The sequence below is a fragment of the Oncorhynchus gorbuscha genome, linkage group LG03, assembly GCF_021184085.1.
Source record: "Oncorhynchus gorbuscha isolate QuinsamMale2020 ecotype Even-year linkage group LG03, OgorEven_v1.0, whole genome shotgun sequence".
Lineage (NCBI taxonomy): Eukaryota > Metazoa > Chordata > Actinopteri > Salmoniformes > Salmonidae > Oncorhynchus > Oncorhynchus gorbuscha.
Window position 1 is genome coordinate 8,274,056 of NC_060175.1, and position 23,816 is coordinate 8,297,871.

General features: G+C 39.7%; 1 protein-coding gene across 2 annotated transcripts in view; it reads left to right on the forward strand.

The window, feature by feature from the left end:
- The window catches only part of LOC124025449 (metabotropic glutamate receptor 7), a 439,661-nt gene that overhangs the window by 275,257 nt on the left and 140,588 nt on the right, over nt 1–23,816 (forward strand). For both annotated transcript variants that reach the window (XM_046338894.1, XM_046338887.1), the window contains exons 5-6: nt 1,828–1,965; nt 21,304–21,504. In XM_046338894.1, the coding sequence (XP_046194850.1) occupies nt 1,828–1,965; nt 21,304–21,504 (339 nt within the window). The remainder of the gene's footprint in view (nt 1–1,827; nt 1,966–21,303; nt 21,505–23,816) is intronic.

The following is a 23,816-nucleotide window of genomic DNA, read 5'->3' on the forward strand; positions in this document are numbered from 1 at the left end:
ACACACACACTGGGTGAGCATTATGTGTTCACTGTGTTCATTTTGTTGTCATGTCCCCTTTATAATTAGGATGCTGTAATTATTATGACCATAATTAACAACTTCCTGCTGCAGCAGTATTGGTGGGGAGAAATATTCATTTATTTACATTGTCAGTTAACAATGTTGTACAAATATCTCCTTCTCATTCAAGGTTTGTCTGTTATTTAACCTTTATTTAGCTAGTTAAGACCAAATTATATTTTTTACAATGACGGTCTAACCCAGACAACCCTATGAGATGATTGGTGTGAGTGTTTCTGTAATGGATCTATTTAAGTTGTAGTCATTATGTCATACCTCTTGCTTTATTGAACCAGGACTATAGCTGAAAAAAGGTTAAATAAAATAAAAAAAAAAAAAAAAAAAATTGAACTGGGGGCTTTTTCCACAAAAAGTACCAGACAAGGTCAGGATGTTAATTTCAATCTCAAAACGTTATTATTACTGTGACATTACTGTTGGGGCAAGGACAGCTTAACAAAATACTGCCAGATGAGAGACGCTCATTGCTACCTATCGATTTTTACACAATACAATTATTGAGAGAGAACAGTAATCCAGTTTTGTAATGGGCACACACTCCCCCAAAGGTAAAGCCTATGATTTAGCTCCGTAGGCTAACAGTCGGACTTGTAGAACTCTGCAAACCCGGGTTTTTAACCATTCTTGGCTATAAAAACAACAGAAGACATTGCTCTGTTGTTGCCAAGGGTCAATTGATTAACTGGTTTTCCCCTGTAGTCTCTCTCTGTTCACACTGTAAGAGAGGCAATTAAGCTAGAATCTACTAGAAACCCTATTATCCTCTTTAGGCCATTGAAACAATGCTGGGGAAAGTCGTGGAATGATGCATTATATTGGAGCAGGTTTGACGGAGTTACGTTGTGTTGGAGCAGGTTTGACGGAGTTACGTTGTGTTGGAGCAGGTTTGACGGAGTTACGTTGTGTTGGAGCAGGTTTGACGGTGTTACATTGTGTTGGAGCAGGTTTGATGGAGTTACATTGTGTTGGAGCAGGTTTGACGGAGTTACATTATATTGGAGCAGGTTTGACGGAGTTACATTGTGTTGGAGCAGGTTTGATGGAGTTACATTATATTGGAGCAGGTTTGACGGTGTTACATTGTGTTGGAGCAGGTTTGATGGAGTTACATTGTGTTGGAGCAGGTTTGACGGTGTTACATTGTGTCGGAGCAGGTTTGACGGAGTTACATTATGTTGGAGCAGGTTTGACGGTGTTACATTGTGTTGGAGCAGGTTTGACGGTGTTAAATTATATTGGAGCAGGTTTGACGGAGTTACATTGTGCTGGAGCAGGTTTGACGGTGTTACATTATATTGGAGCAGGTTTGATGGAGTTACATTGTGTTGGAGCAGGTTTGACGGAGTTACATTGTGCTGGAGCAGGTTGGAGCAAGTTCAAGGCTGAAGGACAGTTCTACGGATTTACTCATCAGCTTTAATTCCTGACACTTATAGGCTCCATCCCTATTGGCAATGGAGCCAGCCAGGGAATGGATATTGTTGTGCAATTGGTTTCACAGGGACTATTTCAGCAGGGGATCGAGGGTCTATTCTGATCTAGGAACTGGACATTGATAAAGCTTGGAGGTAAAAGTGTCTTACATAATGGGAATACTGTATAGTCAGTCTTAGAGTTAGAGGAGTTTTGCCCACATGCTGTTTTTCTACACAAACAGTGGATTGTTAAACAAAGATACTCTTGAGGTCTAAGACTTGTTCTAAGACTTTCTCTAAGACTTGCTTATCTGTCTTTTATTTCCAGGGTTTGACGCATACTTCACATCGCGGACGCTGGAGAACAACCGCAGGAACGTTTGGTTCGCAGAATACTGGGAGGAAAACTTCAACTGTAAACTAATGAGCTCCTCCAAGAAGGAAGACACCAGCAGGAAATGCACAGGTAGCCATTTTGTTGCTGCACTTGACAAAGTTGTACTTTAAACCCATTAAATATTGTTATTTAATCATAGATTCTGGAGAACTTAACAAAGCTGTACTTTATTACCCTAAACATTTTATCTCTTTAATCATGACATTGTAGTAGGTATATGACAGGATCTGCAACACATTGCTGTTCTCTGAACACCACTTGGTAATATTTTATTCTGCGCTCTGCAGTGATGTACAGTACCCCCCCCCCTTGATACTCTTGTTGTAGGTGTGGATGATAGGGTTTGAAATCAATGCAGTGGTAACTGAGAGAGTTCAACCCACAACATTTTTTTTCTGTGCATGCAACATACTCTACTGCAGTCTCATATGTATGATTCATTGAATTGAAGATCACTGCCCACCATACAATATTATTCTTCTTCAATGACCGAATTGAAGATCACTGCCCACCAAACTACATTCTGCCTTTTCAATGGCTGAAGATCACTGCCCACCATACAATATTATTCTTCTTCAATGACCGAATTGAAGATCACTGCCCACCAAACTACATTCTGCCTTTTCAATGGCTGAAGATCACTGCCCACCATACAATATTATTCTTCTTCAATGACCGAATTGAAGATCACTGCCCACCAAACTACATTCTGCCTTTTCAATGGCTGAAGATCACTGCTCACCAAAAAACATGCTGCTTCTTCAATGACTCTCTTTCTTGTTTGTTTCAAGTTTTTCCCTCTCGATTTAGAGAACGCGACACCATAAAGAAGAGCTCAAGTCCCTTAGTCCGAGCTGAGCTTAGCTGAGCCCTTCCATTACATAATGAGCCTGGCTTCATTCCTATCCACATCTCCTCCTTGCTGTGGGGTTCTGCATTCCAAATGACACCCTATTTCCTATGGGTGATGGTCAAAAGTAGTGCACTACATAGAAAATAAGGTGCCATTTGAGACTCCGCCTGTATTTCAGCATGATTGACTTGTACAATACTACCGGCACAGCAGGCTGGATGAGTCACGGTGGACAAGGTAAGCCTGGAAGCACTCTTAATGAGAATGTCAGAAAACAGACGTTATACATCTACAAGCAAGGGGTTTCTTTCTGTGGCACAAGTGTGGTATAGTTTAGCCACAGGAAACATGAAGAAATACTACAAGTGGGATGTTTATCTGGTGATAGTGCAGTAGGTGCAGGTGTCATTTAATTAACTTTTTATTTGTATTTAAATTATTTGTAAACATAACTCAATAATATTTGAAATGATGTATTTCCTATTCGTCAAAAACTGTATCAATAAGGCTTGAAATGGCTTACAGTTGAAGTCAGAAGTTTACATAAACCTAAGCCAAATACATTTAGCAGTTGCTTCTTCCTTGCTGAGTGGCCTTTCAGGTTATGTCGATATAGGACTAGTTTTACTGTGGATATAGATACTTTTGTACCTGTTTCCTCCAGCATGTTGGCAAGGTCCTTTGCTGTTGTTCTTGGATTGATTCGCCCTTTTCGTACCAAAGTACATTGAACCTCTAGGAGACAGAACGCGTCTCCTTCCTGAGGGAATGACGGCTCTGTGCTCCCATGGAGTATATACTTGCGTACTATTGTTCGTACAGATAAACGTGGTACCTTCAGTCGTTTGGAAATTGCTCCCAAGGATGAACCAGACTTGTGGAGGTCTACAACTTTTTTTTCGGAGGTCGTGGCTGATTTCTTTGGATTTCCTCATGATGTCAAGCAAAGAGGCAGTGAGTTTGAAGGTAGGCCTTGAAATACATCCACAGGTATACCTCCAATTGACTCAAATTATGTCAATTAGACTATCAGAAGCTTCTAAAGCCATGACATAATTGTCTGGAATTTTCCAAGCTGTTTAAAGGCTGTTTAAAGACACAGTCAGCTTCTGACCAACTGGAATTTTGATACAGTGAATTCTAAGTGGAATAATCTGCTTTTAAATATTTGTTGAAAAAATGACTTGTGTCATGCACAAAGTAGATGTCCTAACCGACTTCCAAAACTATAGTTAGGTGCTTCTACACCTGCATTGCTTACTGTTTGGGGTTTTAGGCTGGGTTTCTGTACAGCACTTTGAGATATCAACTGATGTATGAAGGGCTATATAAATACTTTTGATTTGAGTTAAGAAGAAATTAGTGGAGTGGTTGAAAAACGAGTTTTAATAACTCCAACCTAAGTGTATGTAAACCTCTGATTCCAACTGTATATTTTTTCTAAATATAGTATAATCAAATGATACAACTATTAACTATAAGATTTCACCTTCCTTGTAATAGTAAAATACATATTTGAATGTTTAATGTTAGAGAAAATCTGCATATTTTCTAAAGGTCTTTCTTGATCAAGACATCTGTAACGGTGTTCTTCGGTTGTCGAAAGAGAGTCGGACCGAAATGCAGCGTGGTGGTTACTCATGTCTTTAATGAAGAGATCGCGATACATGAAATAACTTATACAAATACAAAACAACAAACGGAACGTGAAACCTAATTACAGCCTATCTGGTGAAACTACACAGAGACAGGAACAATCACCCACGATATACAAAGTGAAACCCAGGCTACCTAAATACGGTTCCCCATCAGAGACAACAAGAATCACCTGACTCTGATTGAGAGCTGCCTCAGGCAGCCAAGCCTATACTAGACACACCCCTAATCAACCACAATCCCAATCCCTACAAAAAACCCAATACGACAATACAATAACCCCATGTCACACCCTGGCCTGAACAAATAATTAAAGAAAACACAAAATACTAAGACCAAGGCGTGACAACATCTGTCCCATCGTTGTGAATGTCTCACAGAGCTCTAGCTTGGCTTCCTGAACTTGTACAAAAATGCACCTTTCATTTCATGCTAATCTTGTCCATCTATGACAAACAAAAAAATGTGTTTTTTAGATTTTAGATTAATGGCTATAATTCAATCTCTGCATGTGCTATAGTGATGAAACCACTCTCTCCTGCTACTCTATGATGTAAAGATGGCAGGCATGTGCTTTGTCATTGGCTGTGAGGTAACTTAAGGTTCAGTCTGGAGTTGATGGACAGTCGAAAGAGTGAATGAAATGGTAGGAGGGACATCCCAGCTTCAAGTAGTTTCAAAGTTCATGACCTACGACCTACGTAACACAGGCTCCAACAACATATACTACTATGTCTGTCAGAAGCAGGGCTATCAGTTAATACTGTGATGATTAACATGCAAATTAGCAAAACATTTACCGGTTTTAGGCCAGATTGTTCTTCAAGCTGTTGAAACGTTCATACTGTAGATGACCAGCAAGGTCAAATCATAATCAGTAGTTATAGGGAGGAGGGGCAGAGAACCTGGCAGGTTATAACCTTTTGCAAAAGCACAGCCCCCACAACACCAAAGGAATATCAACAGGTCACTAATTTACTACCCTGAGACAAGGCAGAGTATAGTCCACGAAGATCTCCTCCGCTGCACGAGCCGAGGACAGGAATGATGAAAGAGCGTAAGAGAACCAGTGACTCAGCCCTTGTAATAGGGTCAGAGATAGAGAGTCCCAGTGGAGAGAGTCTTCAGTAAAGACTTAAAGGTCGAGACTGAGTCTGCATCTTTCACGTGGATCGACATGTATATTAAAAAATGTATTTCTATAGGAGAAAGCCCTGCCTCCAGCTGTTTGCTTAGAAATTCTAGGAACAGAATTCTGCGTCTTGTGACCGTACCGTACGCGAAGGTATTGTCGGATTAAGTGATATAACATGCTATTCTATAAAATAATTTCTCCGTAATTAATATTACCCGATTGAGCTAATCATGTAAATGAAATTAAGTCGGGCACCACAAAATAATATTTATAGAGCTTCCGAATAAACTCTTAAAGACCTAGTAATATTTTACATCAATAGCAGTCAATATTAATCATAATCTTAATTCAATCTCATCTGAAAGTTGGAAATTCTTGGTTATCTACACGAACCCTGGCTAACAAGTGGAATGAGCAATAGAAAATTGGGTTTAATTATTTATTTACTTAATACCTAACTAATCACACAGAATTACACATCATTAAATCATAACTTGATTACACCTTACGTCATAAAGGAAAACGTCCCTAGCGGGCGGAACAGATATGACAGCTTGTTACACAAAAGAAAAGGGTCTGGGTTTGAATGAAAGAGGGGGAAGACTGAGGAACAAAAGGCAAAGCTGCAGTATCTTATGCATTCTAAATTACTGCCCATTTGGAAAAGGAAAATGCAATAAATATTTACTCTGATCTGCGCTTCAGTAGGTTGGTGGTAGATGGAAGGCCGTGTTGCCCAACCGAGTCCTTTGTTCTTTGAAGATTGTCTCTGCTGGTAAATTGAATACGTTGTAAAGTCATTGTGTAGTAGACGGGATACTCTGTCTGTTCCTTCCTAACCCTCGTTTGCAGCGGTTGTTGCTAACTCAACGACTAGGAGGTATCACTTCTGTAATGAATAAGAGTTCAAAAAAGCTCATGCTGACGTTGGCTTCGTTCTGTAGTTATTATCTGAACCATTCTGACATCGGACCGTCGTCCTCACATCCTCGGAACAGGAGGTTATATTGTCATCAAGGGCTTATATAGGAAGGGAGAGGAGGTCGTGTTTGAAAAGTTTTATAGGCCATGTCCCTTCACAGGGGCAGGCCACTGATTGAGCAGAGCCCTATCTTATGAAAACACAAATCTCACATTTTAGAAGCTAAAATCACATTTCATCCCATCACGAATAACTCCATATTCAAACATTTACGTTGAACAACTATTCCATGTGAATCCGATAACTCCGATAACTCTGATGCGTAGACTTTCCACTGTAGAGTTCCTGTCATCTTATCATTGATGAGAATGTCTCGGATGACAATCGAACTGACATCATATTCATTAAGTACCACCGCATGCATATGTTCAATTGGTCGGATTACCAGAATATAGTTAATTTCTCACCACCTGCTGATCTTCCCAGAATCTCTATGTTAACGAAGGTGTTTGCAAATGTAACATCAGTAGGGTAGAGAGAGGAAAAAGGGGGGAAGAGGTATTTATGACTGTCATAAACCTACCCCCAGGCCAACGTCTGGGGGTAGGAGCAAGTCCATGTAATGATTTGTAGGGTAGCAGTAACACCTTGAAATCAGCCCTAGCCTTAACGGGAAGCCACTGTAGAGAGGCTAGCACTGGAGTAATATGATCAAATGTTTTGGTTCTAGTGAAGCTTCTAGCAGCCGTGTTTAGCACGAACTAAAGTTTATTTAGTGCTTCATCTGGGTAGCCGGAGAGTAGAGCATTACAGTACACTAATCTTGAAGTTACAAAAGCATCATCTTTGAGCCAAATGTTTTTGCAATGTTTTACGACGATGTAAAAAAGCTGCTCTTTAAATATTTGTTAATATGTTCGTCCATAAGGGAGTGAGAATAACGCTGATACACTTTTCTTTCAGACGACTGACCATCGAGATCCATTTTCAGATCCGACAGCAGATCACTTATGTTTCTTAGAACTCAGAAACTATCTAACATGTCTGTTTTTTTTGTCAGAGTTTAACACTAAGATTTCTTAGTCAGGCAAGTACACTAATTAACATGAAAACCCGATTAATAACAACCATTTCCTGTCGGTATCCTACCATACCTAATCCCCTTAACAAGACACCTCCACTATTACTGCAGTAGCTTCAGTGACTGCTGTACTTAAAAAAAAAACACATTACAAGACACAATTACTTGATGAACATGAAAACATGATTAACAATTCTAAGTACATTCTCTAGGTGGGTATACTATTTCCCATCAGACATCCACCTCCAGTGTGAGAGGTGTGAGGGTGTTCAACCAAAACAACCTCAGAGAAAGACAGTATTTTTTATATATAACATTCAACGTTTTTGGGATCTGTACTTAATTCTTTGACAGTAAAAATCATTATTCGCCATCTCCAAGTCTAGAGTTTTCACAATCTCAGCCTACTGATCCCCAGTAATACCTAAGCCCCATAATGATACACCTAGATAATAAACCGCCTGCAGTGTTAGCAGGCTGAAAGGTCAGTGGTATTGATATAACGGCTGTATCTTCAGAAACTGCTGTATCAAATCAAATCAAATCAAATGTATTTATAAAGCCCTTTTTACATCAGCAGATGTCACAAAGTGCTGGACAGAAACCCATTAAACAACCCCAAACAGTAAGCAATGCAGATGTAGAATCACAGTTGCTAGGAAAAACGCCCTAGAAAGGCAGGAACCTAGAAAGAATCTTAGAGAGGAACCAGGCTCTGGGGGGTGGCCAGTCCTCTTCTGGCTGTGCCGGGGAGAGAGGGAACAAGATCTGAAGGGTGGCCAGTCCTTTTCTGGCTGTTGCCAGGTGTACTGTAACGGTTTTCGTCCTCCTCTTTTGAGGAGGAGTAGGAAGGATCGAACCAATGCGCAGCGTGGTAAGTGTCGATAGTATAATTTTAATGAAATATAACTGAACACAGAAAACCTACGAATAAGAGAATAAATGGAAACCGACACAGTCCCGTATGGAGCAAACGCTGACACAGACAATAATCACCCACAACCAACATGGGGAAAACAGGCTACATAAGTATGATTCTCAATCAGAGACAACGATCGACAGCTGTCTCTGATTGAGAACCATACCAGGACAAACACAGAAATACAACATAGAAAAAAGAACATAGACTACCCACCCCAACTCACGCCCTGACCAAACTAACACAAAGACATAATAAAGGAACTAAGGTCAGAACGTGACATGTACCCTTTTCAGTTATCAAACAAAATGGATTAATTATGAAAATAGTTTAAACTATTGCCATATGCTAATCCTCTAAATGAAGCGTAATCTCTTAGAAGTATGTTGAATAACTGTAGTGGTTAGTTATGAAACAAGCGAACAAAAATAACATCATTTTGATCACCTTGAAAGATTCACAACACAGTGTGCAAACAATAACCTCACTCAGAAGCATATACGTTGAAATACCTTTTTTTTGTCTATATGAAACATGATTAACATCTAGCTACATGTAGGTTTTTTAATTCTCCACACCTGGACTTCGTAATAACTTATCCCCTACGACAGGCCACTTATAGGCCTGCAGTGTGAGATATCAGTCGTAGTGAATGCTGTACCTTTTAAAAACATACACAATGATCAGAGTCATAGTGCATTAACATGAACACATGATTACCAATCTCTAGTTATTACCTATCCGAATATATAATGAGACACCAACGTAAAAAGGCCACGTCTGGTGTGATGGTATAAAAGTGTCACTGTTAGCAGTAGCTCAGCTCTCTAACCCCTGCTCTGGCTGTGGTTCCCCTCTCCCTATCTAGGTGGAACATGCTTTTGTAGTCTAGCCCTTTCGCCTGGAGACAGCCAGCCAGGCAGCCAGCTAGGCAGGCAGGCAGTGAGCTGTGTGAGGCCAATTTGCAAACATCAAGGAACAGAGCGGGACGACAGTACGGGAAGCACATGCTGCTGTTGTAATGATTACATTATGCTGCAGGGGCAATATGGGTCCTGGGATTCTGATAGGGTAGGAGAGATCAGAGTCTGGTGTTTCCAGTGTAGGAGGAGAGATCAGAGTCTGGTGTTTCCAGTGTAGGAGGAGAGATCAGAGTCTGGTGTTTCCAGTGTAGGAGGAGAGATCAGAGTCTGGTGTTTCCAGTGTAGGAGGAGAGATCAGAGTCTGGTGTTTCGAGTGTAGGAGGAGAGATCAGAGTCTGGTGTTTCCAGTGTAGGAGGAGAGATCAGAGTCTGGTGTTTCCAGTGTAGGAGGAGAGATCAGAGTCTGGTGTTTCCAGTGTAGGAGGAGAGATAAGAGTCTGGTGTTTCCAGTGTAGGAGCAGAGATCAGAGTCTGGTGTTTCCAGTGTAGGAGGAGAGATCAGAGTCTGGTGTTTCCAGTGTAGGAGGAGAGATCAGAGTCTGGTGTTTCCAGTGTAGGAGGAGGAGAGATCAGAGTCTGGTGTTTCCAGTGTAGAGATCAGAGTCTGGTGTTTCCAGTGTAGGAGCAGAGATCAGAGTCTGGTGTTTCCAGTGTAGGAGGAGAGATCAGAGTCTGGTGTTTCCAGTGTAGGAGGAGAGATCAGAGTCTGGTGTTTCCAGTGTAGGAGGAGAGATCAGAGTCTGGTGTTTCCAGTGTAGGAGCAGAGATCAGAGTCTGGTGTTTCCAGTGTAGGAGGGCCTAGCCATTACAATACTACTATACCTGGTTACCCATTATAATACTGCTATACATGACTAGCTATAATACTACTACTATACTTGGCTAGGCATTATAATACTGCTATACATGACTAGCTATAATAATGTTACTATACCTGACTAGTCATTATAATACTGCTATATATGACTAGCTATAATAATACTACTATACCTGACTAGCCATTACAATACTGCTATACATGACTAGCTATAATAATGCTACTATACCTGACTAGTCATTATAATACTGCTATATATGACTAGCTATAATAATACTACTATACCTGACTAGCCATTATAATACTGCTATACATGACTAGCCATGATAATACTGCTATACATGACTAGCCATTATAATTCTGCTCTAGATGACTAGCCATTATAATACTGCTATATCCGACTAGCCATTATAATACTGCTATACATGACTAGCCATTATAATACTACTATACCTGGCTAGCCATTATAATACTACTATACCTGGCTAGCCATTATAATACTACTATACCTGACTAGCCATTATAATACTACTATACCTGACTCGCCATTATAATACTGCTATAACTGGTTACCCATAATAATACTGCTATATCCGACTAGCCATTATAATACTGCTATACATGACTAGCCATAATAATACTGCTATAACTGGTTAGCCATAATAATACTGCTATACATGACTAGCCATTATAATACTACTATACCTGACTCGCCATTATAATACTGCTATACATGACTAGCCATTATAATACTGCTATACCTGGTTATCCCATTGTAATACCACTGTAGCTGGTTATCCATTCTAACACTACTGTATCTGAGGAACTCTAAGCCTGTTATTTATCTGTCCTGTCCTACATTAATTAGCAACCCTCCTCCTCCTCTCTGTTGGACTGTTACTTGCTTGGCATGTTAGCTGCTGTAGCCACCTCCCTCTTTAACCAGACGTAATGCGATGATTAGCACCGGATTTAATAGGACAGTACCTTCCTCTCACTGTGTCTCCCTGTTTGTCTTATTTTGGTTGACTGTTTCTTCATCTTCACAATATTCACCCTGCTACTGATGCTTATTGCTGCCACAGAACAAACCGTTCATGTCCCCGTCCCCCCGTTCCTTTTTCGTCAGCAATACCCTTCCGTACATGTCTGACCAACAGTGGAAATACATATATTATCGCTGACCTTAATCACCCCTACAGTATTTGGTGGCTGCTAAACATTTACGTACTGAACAGGGTCAAAAGCAGGGAAGATAGCAGTTACTTCTCTCCTCCTCTCCATATTATCTTGGAAACCAATCCCCATGCAATACAGTAATGGCTGAGTTTGATTTTCAGTAAACAGTAAACATGGTATAGGTTGATGGTTTTGTGCCAATTTTTGAGTGTAATTACTGGAATGAATTATTAAGTGCAGCCCAAAAAACGTCAAGCGCCCGAACACAATGTTTGGTGGTTTTACAAACACAATGTTTGGTGGTTTTACAACCACAATGTTTGGTGGTTTTACAAACACAATGTTTGGTGGTTTTACAAACACAATGTTTGGTGGTTTTACAAACACAATGTTTGGTGGTTTTACAAACACAATGTTTGGTGGTTTTACAATGTTTGGTGGTTTTACAACACAATGTTTGGGGCCATTATTTTACAACCACAATGTTTGGTGGTTTTACAAACACAATGTTTGGTGGTTTTACAACCACAATGTTTGGTACACCTCCCTCTTTAACACAATGTTTGGTGGTTTTACAAACACAATGTTTGGTGGTTTACAAACACAATGTTTGGTGGTTTTACAAACACAATGTTTGGTGGTTTTACAAACACAATTTTACAAACACAATGTTTGGTGGTTTTACAAACACAATGTTTGGTGTTTTTTACAAACACAATGTTTGGTTTTTACAACCACAATGTTTGGTGGTTTTACAAACACAATGTTTGGTGGTTTTACAACCACAATGTTTGGTGGTTTTACAACCAATGTTTGGTGGTTTTACAACCACAATGTTTGGTGGTTTTACAAACACAATATTTTGGTGGTTTTACAACCACAATGTTTAGTGGTTTTACAAACACAATGTTTGGTGGTTTTACAACCACAATGTTTGGTGGTTTTACAACCCCAATGTTTGGTGGTTTTACAAACACAATGTTTGGTGGTTTTACAACCACAATGTTTGGTGGTTTTACAAACACAATGTTTGGTGGTTTTACAAACACAATGTTTGGTGGTTTTACAACCACAATGTTTGGTGGTTTTACAAACACAATGTTTGGTGGTTTTACAACCACAATGTTTGGTGGTTTTACAACCACAATGTTTGGTGGTTTTACAACCACAATGTTTGGTGGTTTTACAACCACAATGTTTGGTGGTTTTACAAACACAATGTTTGGTGGTTTTACAACCACATTGTTTGGTGGTTTTACAAGGAGCTAAATACATCCAGTCTCCGCATTTGAGAATGCGTTCATTTGAGAACACGTTCATTTGAGAACACGTTCATTTGAGAACACGTTCCGTCACTGAGTTCTAAGCAACGTAGTCTTCTAATACATTGTTTCAGGAAAACTGCCCACAAAACACCGTTCACCTTCGGGCATGTGCATTTCTGTTCACTGTGATGAAATAAATATCTGTTAGCATGCCGCTTCTGGCTGCACTTTACATCTCATTGCAGGAATTACACTCCAAAAAATGGCACAAAACCATCAACTTGTACAGAATACCATGTATTACCGTGTGAAGATTGACGATGGAATAAAAAAAATAATCAATTTTAGAATAACGCTGTAACATGAAAAAATGTGGAAAAAGTGAAGGGGTCTGAAAACTTTCCAAATGCCCCGTATAATGATAATGTAACGTATATTGCATGTAATGATTCTATGTGTATGTCATATGGTGATGATTCGAGCCGCAAAGTACCAATGCTAATTTGTGGTTGTGAGATTGTGTTTTCTTAGTGTTCATTTTGTTTTATTTGTTTTATTACGTGGAAACTCAGTTGCTAATTAAAGTTGGAAGCTCTGTTGGGTATTTGCAAAAGATCAAAAGAAATCTGGAGCAGTAAGACATTACCATGGAGACATTTGGGCTGCACTGTTGCTACACTACCGTGTGTGTGTGTGTGTGTGTGTGTGTGTGTGTGTGTGTGTGTGTGTGTGTGTGTGTGTGTGTGTGTGTGTGTGTGTGTGTGTGTGTGTGTGTGTGTGTGTGTGTGTGTGTGTGTGTGTGTGTGTGTGTGTGTGTGTGTGTGTGTGTGTGTGTGTGTGTGTGTCAAAACAAAGCCAATGCTGGATACAGATCCAGCTTAGGGCAACCATTGTAACTACTCCAAATCTTTCAGTTATTTCTGATTCTGTTGTTGGTATCATATCTTTTCAGGTGAACTTTCACTATCTTAATGCTCAATGTGGTTAATTGTGTCTCCCTCTTTCACCATCTCAATGCTCAATGTGGTTAATTGTGTCTCCCTCTTTCACCATCTCAGTGCTCAATGTGGTTAATTGTGTCTCCCTCTTTCACCATCTCAATGCTCAATGTGGTTAATTGTGTCTCCCTCTTTCACCATCTCAGTGCTCAATGTGGTTAATTGTGTCTCCCTCTTTCACCATCTAGTGCTCAATTGTTAATTGTGTCTCCCTCTTTCACCATCTCAGTGCTCAATGTGGTTAATTGTGTCTCCCTCTTTCACCATCTCAGTGCTCAATGTGGTTAATTGTGACTCCCTCTTTCACCATCTCAGTGCTCAATGTGGTTAATTGTGTCTCCCTCTTTCACCATCTCAATGCTCAATGTGGTTAATTGTGTCTCCCTTTCACCATCTCAGTGCTCACCATCTCAGTGCTCAATGTGGTTAATTGTGTCTCCCTCTTTCACCATCTCAATGCTCAATGTGGTTAATTGTGTCTCCCTCTTTCACCATCTCAATGCTCAATGTGGTTAATTGTGTCTCCCTCTTTCACCATCTCAGTGCTCAATGTGGTTAATTGTGTCTTCCTCTTTTTATTGTTTTTCCGAGTTGTCCTATTTGTTTAATTTAACTTTAAAATTGATTATTTTACGCTAAGACTAAAAGTGTTAAAGTAAAAATGTTCCATAATAAGTCAGAGAATGAAAGTAAAAATATAAATGAAAACGGATGAACTGAAATGCCCCTTTTTGTCTGCTGAATCAGAAATACCAAAATGTACAGAAGGAAAGAACTTTTCTCTACAGAGTCTTGTAAGAGGATGTACTGTACATACCTTGAGTTAAGTAACGCAACAAACTGTTGTTTAGCTAGCTATTTTTTATTTTTACTAACAGAAGCCCTGTAAATATGTGACAAAATGAAGCAGCAGAAATTAGGATGGGGTCTAAATTGAATAATGACAGTGTAATATTAAATGTAAATGAGAACTTGTTCTCAGCTAGCCTACCTGGTTAAATAAAGGTGTTCTCAACTAGCCTACCTGGTTAAATAAAGGTGTTCTCAACTAGCCTACCTGGTTAAATAAAGGTGTTCTCAACTAGCCTACCTGCTTAAATAAAGGTGTTCTCAACTAGCCTACCTGGTTAAATAAAGGTGTTCTCAACTAGCCTACCTGCTTAAATAAAGGTGTTCTCAACTAGCCTACCTGGTTAAATAAAGGTGTTCTCAACTAGCCTACCTGGTTAAATAAAGGTGTTCTCAACTAGCCTACCTGGTTAAATCAAAAGTGTGTGTTCTCAACTAGCCTACCTGGTTAAATAAAGGTGTTCTCAACTAGCCTACCTGGTTAAATAAAGGTGTTCTCAACTGGCCTACCTGGTTAAATAAAGGTGTTCTCAACTAGCCTACCTGGTTAAATAAAGGTGTTCTCAACTAGCCTACCTGCTTAAATAAAGGTGTTCTCAACTAGCCTACCTGCTTAAATAAAGGTGTTCTCAACTAGCCTACCTGCTTAAATAAAGGTGTTCTCAACTAGCCTACCTGCTTAAATAAAGGTGTTCTCAACTAGCCTACCTGGTTAAATAAAGGTGTTCTCAACTAGCCTACCTGGTTAAATAAAGGTGTTCTCAACTAGCCTACCTGCTTAAATAAAGGTGTTCTCAACTAGCCTACCTGCTTAAATAAAGGTGTTCTCAACTAGCCTACCTGCTTAAATAAAGGTGTTCTCAACTAGCCTACCTGCTTAAATAAAGGTGAAAAAACAACAAAAAACAACAGGTAATTCAAATCTATGAAGAAAGGAGATTACAATTTTGATGATAAAACACACTTTGGGCTTCACCATTGTTGTTGTTATTATCATCATAGTGTAATCATTATTTTCCCCAATAAGTCTGCTCAATGTAAGTTGGTTGTAAATGTACTATTTCTCAAGGAAAATGTCAGTGTACAATCACTGCCAGACAATGCATTTGAGATGTGAATATGTCTCTCTGTGTGGTATCATTTAACCTCCTAAGGTTGATGTTTGCGCTCCACTGAAATGTAATTAACATAATAAAAATAATCCCATTAAAATCATTTTGTTTAAACTATCTGGGTTTTGTTACATTGAATGCTTCTCAATCCACCAAATTTGCCGATGTCGCACTTCCTCATCTGTGGTGAAAGGTGACATAGCTAGAGCGGTGTTTGTCAGACCATGAGACATCCCAAAAATCGGTCTTCTCACAACATCATCTGTAGCGTCGGAACAGCTTGACTTACAAACTATTATGACCCCTTTTCTCTGTTTTGCTGTACGACCCACAAGAGTCTTGGGACTTGTTTGAAGTCGGTGCAGCCGATCTGCCAACTTGTGTCTGTAGCTTCCAAACAGTTTGGGCTACACACTAGTATGACCCGTCTGTGTAAAGGTGAGACTGTCACGAGTCTGCTTAGTGACAAAATAAGGGGTTTATATCTCTCTTCTTTGGGGGGTGGGACTATCTGTTCCTCCATGTAGTGAATATATTATTCAATGCATTTGTATGGGCTAATAGCAGTCATAGCCAAATACAATGATTCATCAAATTCTTTTTTAATTTTTTATAATGATACTATGCCTCAGGACTACCTGGCCTGATGACTCCTGGCTGTCCCCACATGGTCATGCTGCTGCTCCAGTGTCAACTGTTCTGCTTGCGGCTATGGAACCCGGATATGTACCTTGACCCGGATCTGCTGTTTTTGACTCTCTCTCTCTATCTTTTTCTCTGACGCACCTTCTGTCTCGACCTCTGAATGATCGGCTATGAAAAGCCAAATTACATTTACTCCTGAGGTACTGATCTGTTGCAACCCTCGACAACAACTGTGATTATTATTTGACCTTGCTGGTCATCTATGAACGTTTGAACATCTTGAAGAACAATCTGGCCTCAATGGCCATGTGCTCTTATAATCTCCACCCGGAACAGCCGGACTGGCCACCCCTCAGAGCCTGGTTCCTCTCTTGGTTTCTTCCTACTGTAGGTTCCCGCAATTCTAGGGAGTTTTTCCTAGCCGTGGTGCTTCTACACCTGCATTGGTTGCTGTTTGTGGTTTTAGGCTGGGTTTCTGTACAGCACCTTGTGACATCTACTGATGTAAAAAGGGCTTTATAAATGCATTTGATTGATTGAGTTGTACTCCTCTCCCCAGGCTTTGACATGGCTTATACTCTTATGGGTTAAGGTAAAATGTTTGGAATAGTACACAGTGGTTTTGACTTCCGTTGTAATTTTCCCAAAATCTGTAATTCTCCCAAATAAATTCAGAGAAGGTAGAGAGCAGATCCCTCCAAAGAAATGCAACTGTTCAAGATAAAGCAGCGATTCAAATGTTCAGACAAGCCTCTGTGTAATTCCATGAGTTCACTTGATCATGTGAACTAATGTGAAGCCTTAGTAAAGAGCAGATTAAGCAGCATGTCCAATTCATGTAACCATCATAATACAACCAAACTGTCAATTTCCTCAGAATCAGTCTTCTCAAGAAAACATCTGAGTTCGAACGATTTAACCTACAAGCTATTATTACCACTCTATGGACCCCTGACAAGTGTCAGGGGACTCGTACGAACTTGGTAACGTCTATGTGCTAGGTAACTTGGTAACGTCTATGTGCTAGGTAACTTGGTAACGTCTATGTGCTAGGTAACTTGGTAACGTCTATGTGCTAGGTAACTTGGTAACGTCTATGTGCTAGGTAACTTGGTAACGTCTATGTGCTAGGTAACTTGGTAACGTCTATGTGCTAGGTAACTTGGTAACGTCTATGTGCTGTGGTAAACTATGTGCTTGGTAACTTGGTAACGTCTATGTGCTTGGTAACTTGGTAACGTCTATGTGCTTGGTAACTTGGTAACGTCTATGTGCTTGGTAACTTGGTAACGTCTATGTGCTTGGTAACTTGGTAACGTCTATGTGCTTGGTAACTTGGTAACGCCTATGTGGTAACTTGGGAACGTCTATCTGCTAGGTAACTTGGTAACGTCTATCTGCTAGGTAACTTGGTAACGTCTATGTGGTAGGTAACTTGGTAACGTCTATGTGCTTGGTAACTTGGTAACGTCTATGTGCTTGGTAACTTGGTAACGTCTATGTGCTTGGTAACTTGGTAACGTCTATGTGCTTGGTAACTTGGTAACGTCTATGTACTTGGTAACGCTAATGTGCTTGGTAACTTGGTAACGTCTATGTGCTTGGTAACTTGGTAACGTCTATGTGCTTGGTAACTTGGGAACGTCTATCTGCTAGGTAACTTGGTAACGTCTATGTGGTAGGTAACTTGGTAACGTCTATGTGCTTGGTAACTTGGTAACGTCTATGTGCTTGGTAACGTCTATGTACTTGGTAACGCTAATGTGCTTGGTAACTTGGTAACGTCTATGTGTTTGGTAACTTGGTAACGTCTATGTGCTTGGTAGCTTGGTAACGTCTATGTGCTTGGTAACTTGGTAACGTCTATGTGCTTGGTAACTTGGTAACGTCTATGTGCTTGGTAACTTGGTAACGTCTATGTACTTGGTAACGCTAATGTGCTTGGTAACTTGGTAACGTCTATGTGCTTGGTAACTTGGTAACGTCTATCTGCTAGGTAACTTGGTAACGTCTATGTGCTAGGTAACTTGGTAACGTCTATGTGCTAGGTAACTTGGTAACGTCTATGTGCTTGGTAACTTGGTAACGTCTATGTGCTTGGTAACTTGGTAACGCGTCTATGTACTTGGTAACGCTAATGTGCTTGGTAACTTGGTAACGTCTATGTGCTTGGTAACTTGGTAACGTCTATGTGCTTGGTAACTTGGGAACGTCTATCTGCTAGGTAACTTGGTAACGTCTATGTGGTAGGTAACTTGGTAACGTCTATGTGCTTGGTAACTTGGTAACGTCTATGTGCTTGGTAACGTCTATGTACTTGGTAACGCTAATGTGCTTGGTAACTTGGTAACGTCTATGTGCTTGGTAACTTGGTAACGTCTATGTGCTTGGTAGCTTGGTAACGTCTATGTGCTTGGTAACTTGGTAACGTCTATGTGCTTGGTAACTTGGTAACGTCTATGTGCTTGGTAACTTGGTAACGTCTATGTACTTGGTAACGCTAATGTGCTTGGTAACTTGGTAACGTCTATGTGCTTGGTAACTTGGTAACGTCTATCTGCTAGGTAACTTGGTAACGTCTATGTGCTAGGTAACTTGGTAACGTCTATGTGCTAGGTAACTTGGTAACGTCTATGTGCTTGGTAACTTGGTAACGTCTATGTGCTTGGTAACTTGGTAACGTCTATGTGCTTGGTAACGTCTATGTACTTGGTAACGCTAATGTGCTTGGTAACTTGGTAACGTCTATGTGCTTGGTAACTTGGTAACGTCTATGTGCTTGGTAGCTTGGTAACGTCTATGTGCTTGGTAACTTGGTAACGTCTATGTGCTTGGTAACTTGGTAACGTCTATGTGCTTGGTAACTTGGTAACGTCTATGTACTTGGTAACGCTAATGTGCTTGGTAACTTGGTAACGTCTATGTGCTTGGTAACTTGGTAACGTCTATCTGCTAGGTAACTTGGTAACGTCTATGTGCTAGGTAACTTGGTAACGTCTATGTGCTAGGTAACTTGGTAACGTCTATGTGCTTGGTAACTTGGTAACGTCTATGTGCTTGGTAACTTGGTAACGTCTATGTACTTGGTAACGCTAATGTGCTTGGTAACTTGGTAACGTCTATGTGCTTGGTAACTTGGTAACGTCTATGTGCTTGGTAACTTGGGAACGTCTATCTGCTAGGTAACTTGGTAACGTCTATGTGGTAGGTAACTTGGTAACGTCTATGTGCTTGGTAACTTGGTAACGTCTATGTGCTTGGTAACGTCTATGTACTTGGTAACGCTAATGTGCTTGGTAACTTGGTAACGTCTATGTGCTTGGTAACTTGGTAACGTCTATGTGCTTGGTAGCTTGGTAACGTCTATGTGCTTGGTAACTTGGTAACGTCTATGTGCTTGGTAACTTGGTAACGTCTATGTGCTTGGTAACTTGGTAACGTCTATCTGCTAGGTAACTTGGTAACGTCTATGTGCTAGGTAACTTGGTAACGTCTATGTGCTAGGTAACTTGGTAACGTCTATGTGCTTGGTAACTTGGTAACGTCTATGTGCTTGGTAACTTGGTAACGTCTATGTGCTAGGTAACTTGGTAACGTCTATCTGCTAGGTAACTTGGTAACGTCTATGCGTTGGGAACGTCTATGTGCTAGGTAACTTGGTAACGTCTATGTGCTAGGTAACTTGGTAACGTCTATGCGCTTGGTAACGCTTATGTGTTAGGTAACTTGGTAACGTCTATGTGCTAGGTAACTTGGTAACGTCTATGTGCTAGGTAACTTGGTAACGTCTATGTGCTAGGTAACTTGGTAACGTCTATGTGCTAGGTAACTTGGTAACGTCTATGTGCTTGGTAACTTGGTAACGTCTATGTGCTTGGTAACTTGGTAACGTCTATGTGCTAGGTAACTTGGTAACGTCTATGTGCTTGGTAACTTGGTAACGTCTATGTGCTTGGTAACTTGGGAACGTCTATCTGCTAGGTAACTTGGTAACGTCTATGTGGTAGGTAACTTGGTAACATCTATGTGCTTGGTAACTTGGTAACGTCTATGTGCTTGGTAACTTGGTAACGTCTATGTGCTTGGTAACTTGGTAACGTCTATGTGCTTGGTAACTTGGTAACGTCTATGTGCTAGGTAACTTGGTAACGTCTATGTGCTAGGTAACTTGGTAACGTCTATGTGCTTGGTAACTTGGTAACGTCTATGTGCTTGGTAACTTGGTAACGTCTATGTGCTTGGTAACTTGGTAACGTCTATGTGCTTGGTAACTTGGTAACGTCTATGTGCTTGGTAACTTGGTAACGTCTATGTGCTTGGTAACTTGGTAACGTCTATGTGCTACGTAACTTGGTAACGTCTATGTGCTTGGTAACTTGGTAACATCTATGTGCTTGGTAACTTGGTAACGTCTATGTGCTTGGTAACTTGGTAACGTCTATGTGCTTGGTAACTTGGTAACGTCTATGTGCTTGGTAACTTGGTAACGTCTATGTGCTAGGTAACTTGGTAACGTCTATGTGCTTGGTAACTTGGTAACGTCTATGTGCTAGGTAACTTGGGAACGTCTATGTGCTTGGTAACTTCTGTTTGTAACTGTTTGGGCTACAAACTATTGTGACCCCACTGTGGAAGGGGGAGATTATCACGATTTTCTCTGTTTCTCTATGATCCAACAAGTGTCATTGGACCAAAAAAAATGAATGGAAAGATGAATATAGTTTTGTGCCTACTCCCAAAAAATCGTTTAAAATGTGTAAAAAAACATATATATATATATATAGATACACAGACATTATTTTAAGAGTTTTGGAAACTTTAAAGTGTGTCCTATCCAAATCCACTAATTATATGCATATCCTATCTTCTGGGCCTGAGTAGCAGGCAGTTTAATTTGGGCACGCTTTTCATCCAAAATTCAGAATGCTGCCCCCTACCCTAGTGAAGTTAAGTAAGCAAAAACAGTACAAATCAGGACGTCAGACAGGACGGGAAGTCAGGCAGGATCTATTCTAAAATACATATTGGAATATTCTTCTCTCTTCATCCACAGGCCAGGAGCGGATCGGGATTGACTCTAAGTACGAACAGGAGGGGAAGGTTCAGTTTGTGATCGATGCGGTGTACGCCCTGGCCCATGCCCTTCACAACATGCAGAGAGACCTGTGTCCCGATGTCTCAGGGATCTGTGAAGATATGGACCTAGCTGGGGGCAAGAAACTACTCAAGTACATCCGCAGTGTCACCTTCAATGGTAAGTATGCTAATGCCAACACATTAATCAAACGACAAATGAATCAATTTATAAATGTATCAAACAATTAATCGATCATTCAACCAATCAATCAATATAGTACACTATAACGATGTGATAAGAACCATTTAGCTCCACCCTGGTGAAGGTTCTTTGGCCAAAATGTTGGTCATATATTTCCCGAAATATTAGTCAAATACATCCACAGCTACCAGAGATACGGATACAACATTCACTTACATTTTTGAAGAATACAAAACAGCAATACCAGACAATGTTTACACTGTAGGAAGTGATGTCGTAACATCAATTTTCTGGATTGACTGACCTTCGTGTCTTAAAGTAATGATGGACTGTCATTTCTCTTTGCTTATTTGAGCTGTTCTTGCCATATTATGGACTTGGTCTTTTACCAAATAGGGCCATCTTCTGTATACAACGCATACCTTGTCACAACACAACTGATTGGCTCAAACACATTAAGAAGGAAATAAATTCCACAAATGAACTTTTAACAGGCACACCTGTTAATTGAAATGCAATCCAGGTGACTTTGATTTTCTATTTTAAATGTTTTTACTTATCTATTGTTTTACTTAACACTTTTTTTCTGAACTTCTTAAAGCTGCTGGTTAAGGTCTTGTAAGTAAGCATTTCACTGTAAGGTTACCTGTTGTATTCGGCACATGTGACAAATACAATTTGATTTGAATTGATACCTCATAAAGCTGGTTGAGAGAATGCCATGAGTGTGCAAAGCTTTGATTAAGGGTTGCTACTTTGAAGAATTTCAAATATAACATATATTTGTATTTGTTTAACACTTTTTTTGGTTACTAAATTATTCCATATATGTTATTTCACAGTGCTGATGTTTTCACTATTATTCTACAATGTAGAAAATAGTAAAGATAAAGAAAAACCCTTGAATGAGTCGGTTGCTTCCAAACCTTTGACTGATGCTGTGTGGAATTATTTTATTTGACCAGCCCAAACAAAAACAAAAACATGTCATCTGTTGACTGATTAGTGCTTTATAAAGGTTTCGAGTTTGATTATGAAAAAAAAGAATAATGTTTTTCAATTTCTGTTTCTATTATTATAATGTTTTTTTTAATTAAATGCATTATGTGGGTTGAATGCTGTAACAAACACAGATTAAAACAATTAATAGAAATCCCATGATGGTAGTGAGTGCCCATTACTGCTTATCATTTATCAACCATAATTTATTCACATTACTTTACTTTAATCAAATATTTGAGTTGTGTATATACACAATTTTTTCAGCCTATTTGAAGACTTTATTATTTCATTTCAAGTCCTCATCTCATATTTAAGGAGCTGCTGTCTATGCTGTCTGACAGAATAAGTATTTTAGTAGTTCTTCAAAGTAAATGAGGCATACTGATATGACTGCTGAATACCAACTATCACTCATAGATCATGTAGTGAATTGTTAAACAACTGCTCCCTATCCCTGTCAAATGTGTGTTCTTGACCGAATAAGTAGGTGCGGAATGGATTAAGGTCATTGTAGTTAACTACCACATTTCTGCGCGAAACTATGTAGAATATTTCCCTGATGGAAACTACAACTCCCTACTACATCGCACATTTCGGGCTTGATCTACATTTTGTTATCTTACGGCCCAAATTTAAAATGGATTCAATTGAGATGTTTTGTCACTGGCCTACATACAATAACCCATGATGTCAAATTCGAATTATGTTTTTAGAAATGTTTACAAATGAATAACAAATGATAATCTGAAATGTCTTGAGTCAATAGGTATTCAACCCCTTTGTTATGGTCTTTGTTATGGCCTTTGTTATTGTTATGGTCTTTGTTATTGTTATGGTCTTTGTTATGGTCTTTGTTATGGTCTTTGTTATTGTTATGGCCTTTGTTATTGTCATGGCCTTTGTCATGGCCTTTGTTATGGCCTTTGTTATGGCCTTTGTTATGGTCTTTGTTATGGTCTTTGTTATGGTCTTTGTTATGGCCTTTGTTATGGTCTTTGTTATGGTCTTTGTTATGGTCTTTGTTATGGCCTTTGTTATGTCCTTTGTTATGGCCTTTGTTATGTCCTTTGTTATGGTCTTTGTTATGGTCTTTGTTATGGTCTTTGTTATGTCCTTTGTTATGGTCTTTGTTATGGTCTTTGTTATGGCCTTTGTTATGGTCTTTGTTATGGTCTTTGTTATGGTCTTTGTTATGGCCTTTGTTATGGTCTTTGTTATGGTCTTTGTTATGGTCTTTGTTATGGCCTTTGTTATGGCCTTTGTTATGTCCTTTGTTATGGTCTTTG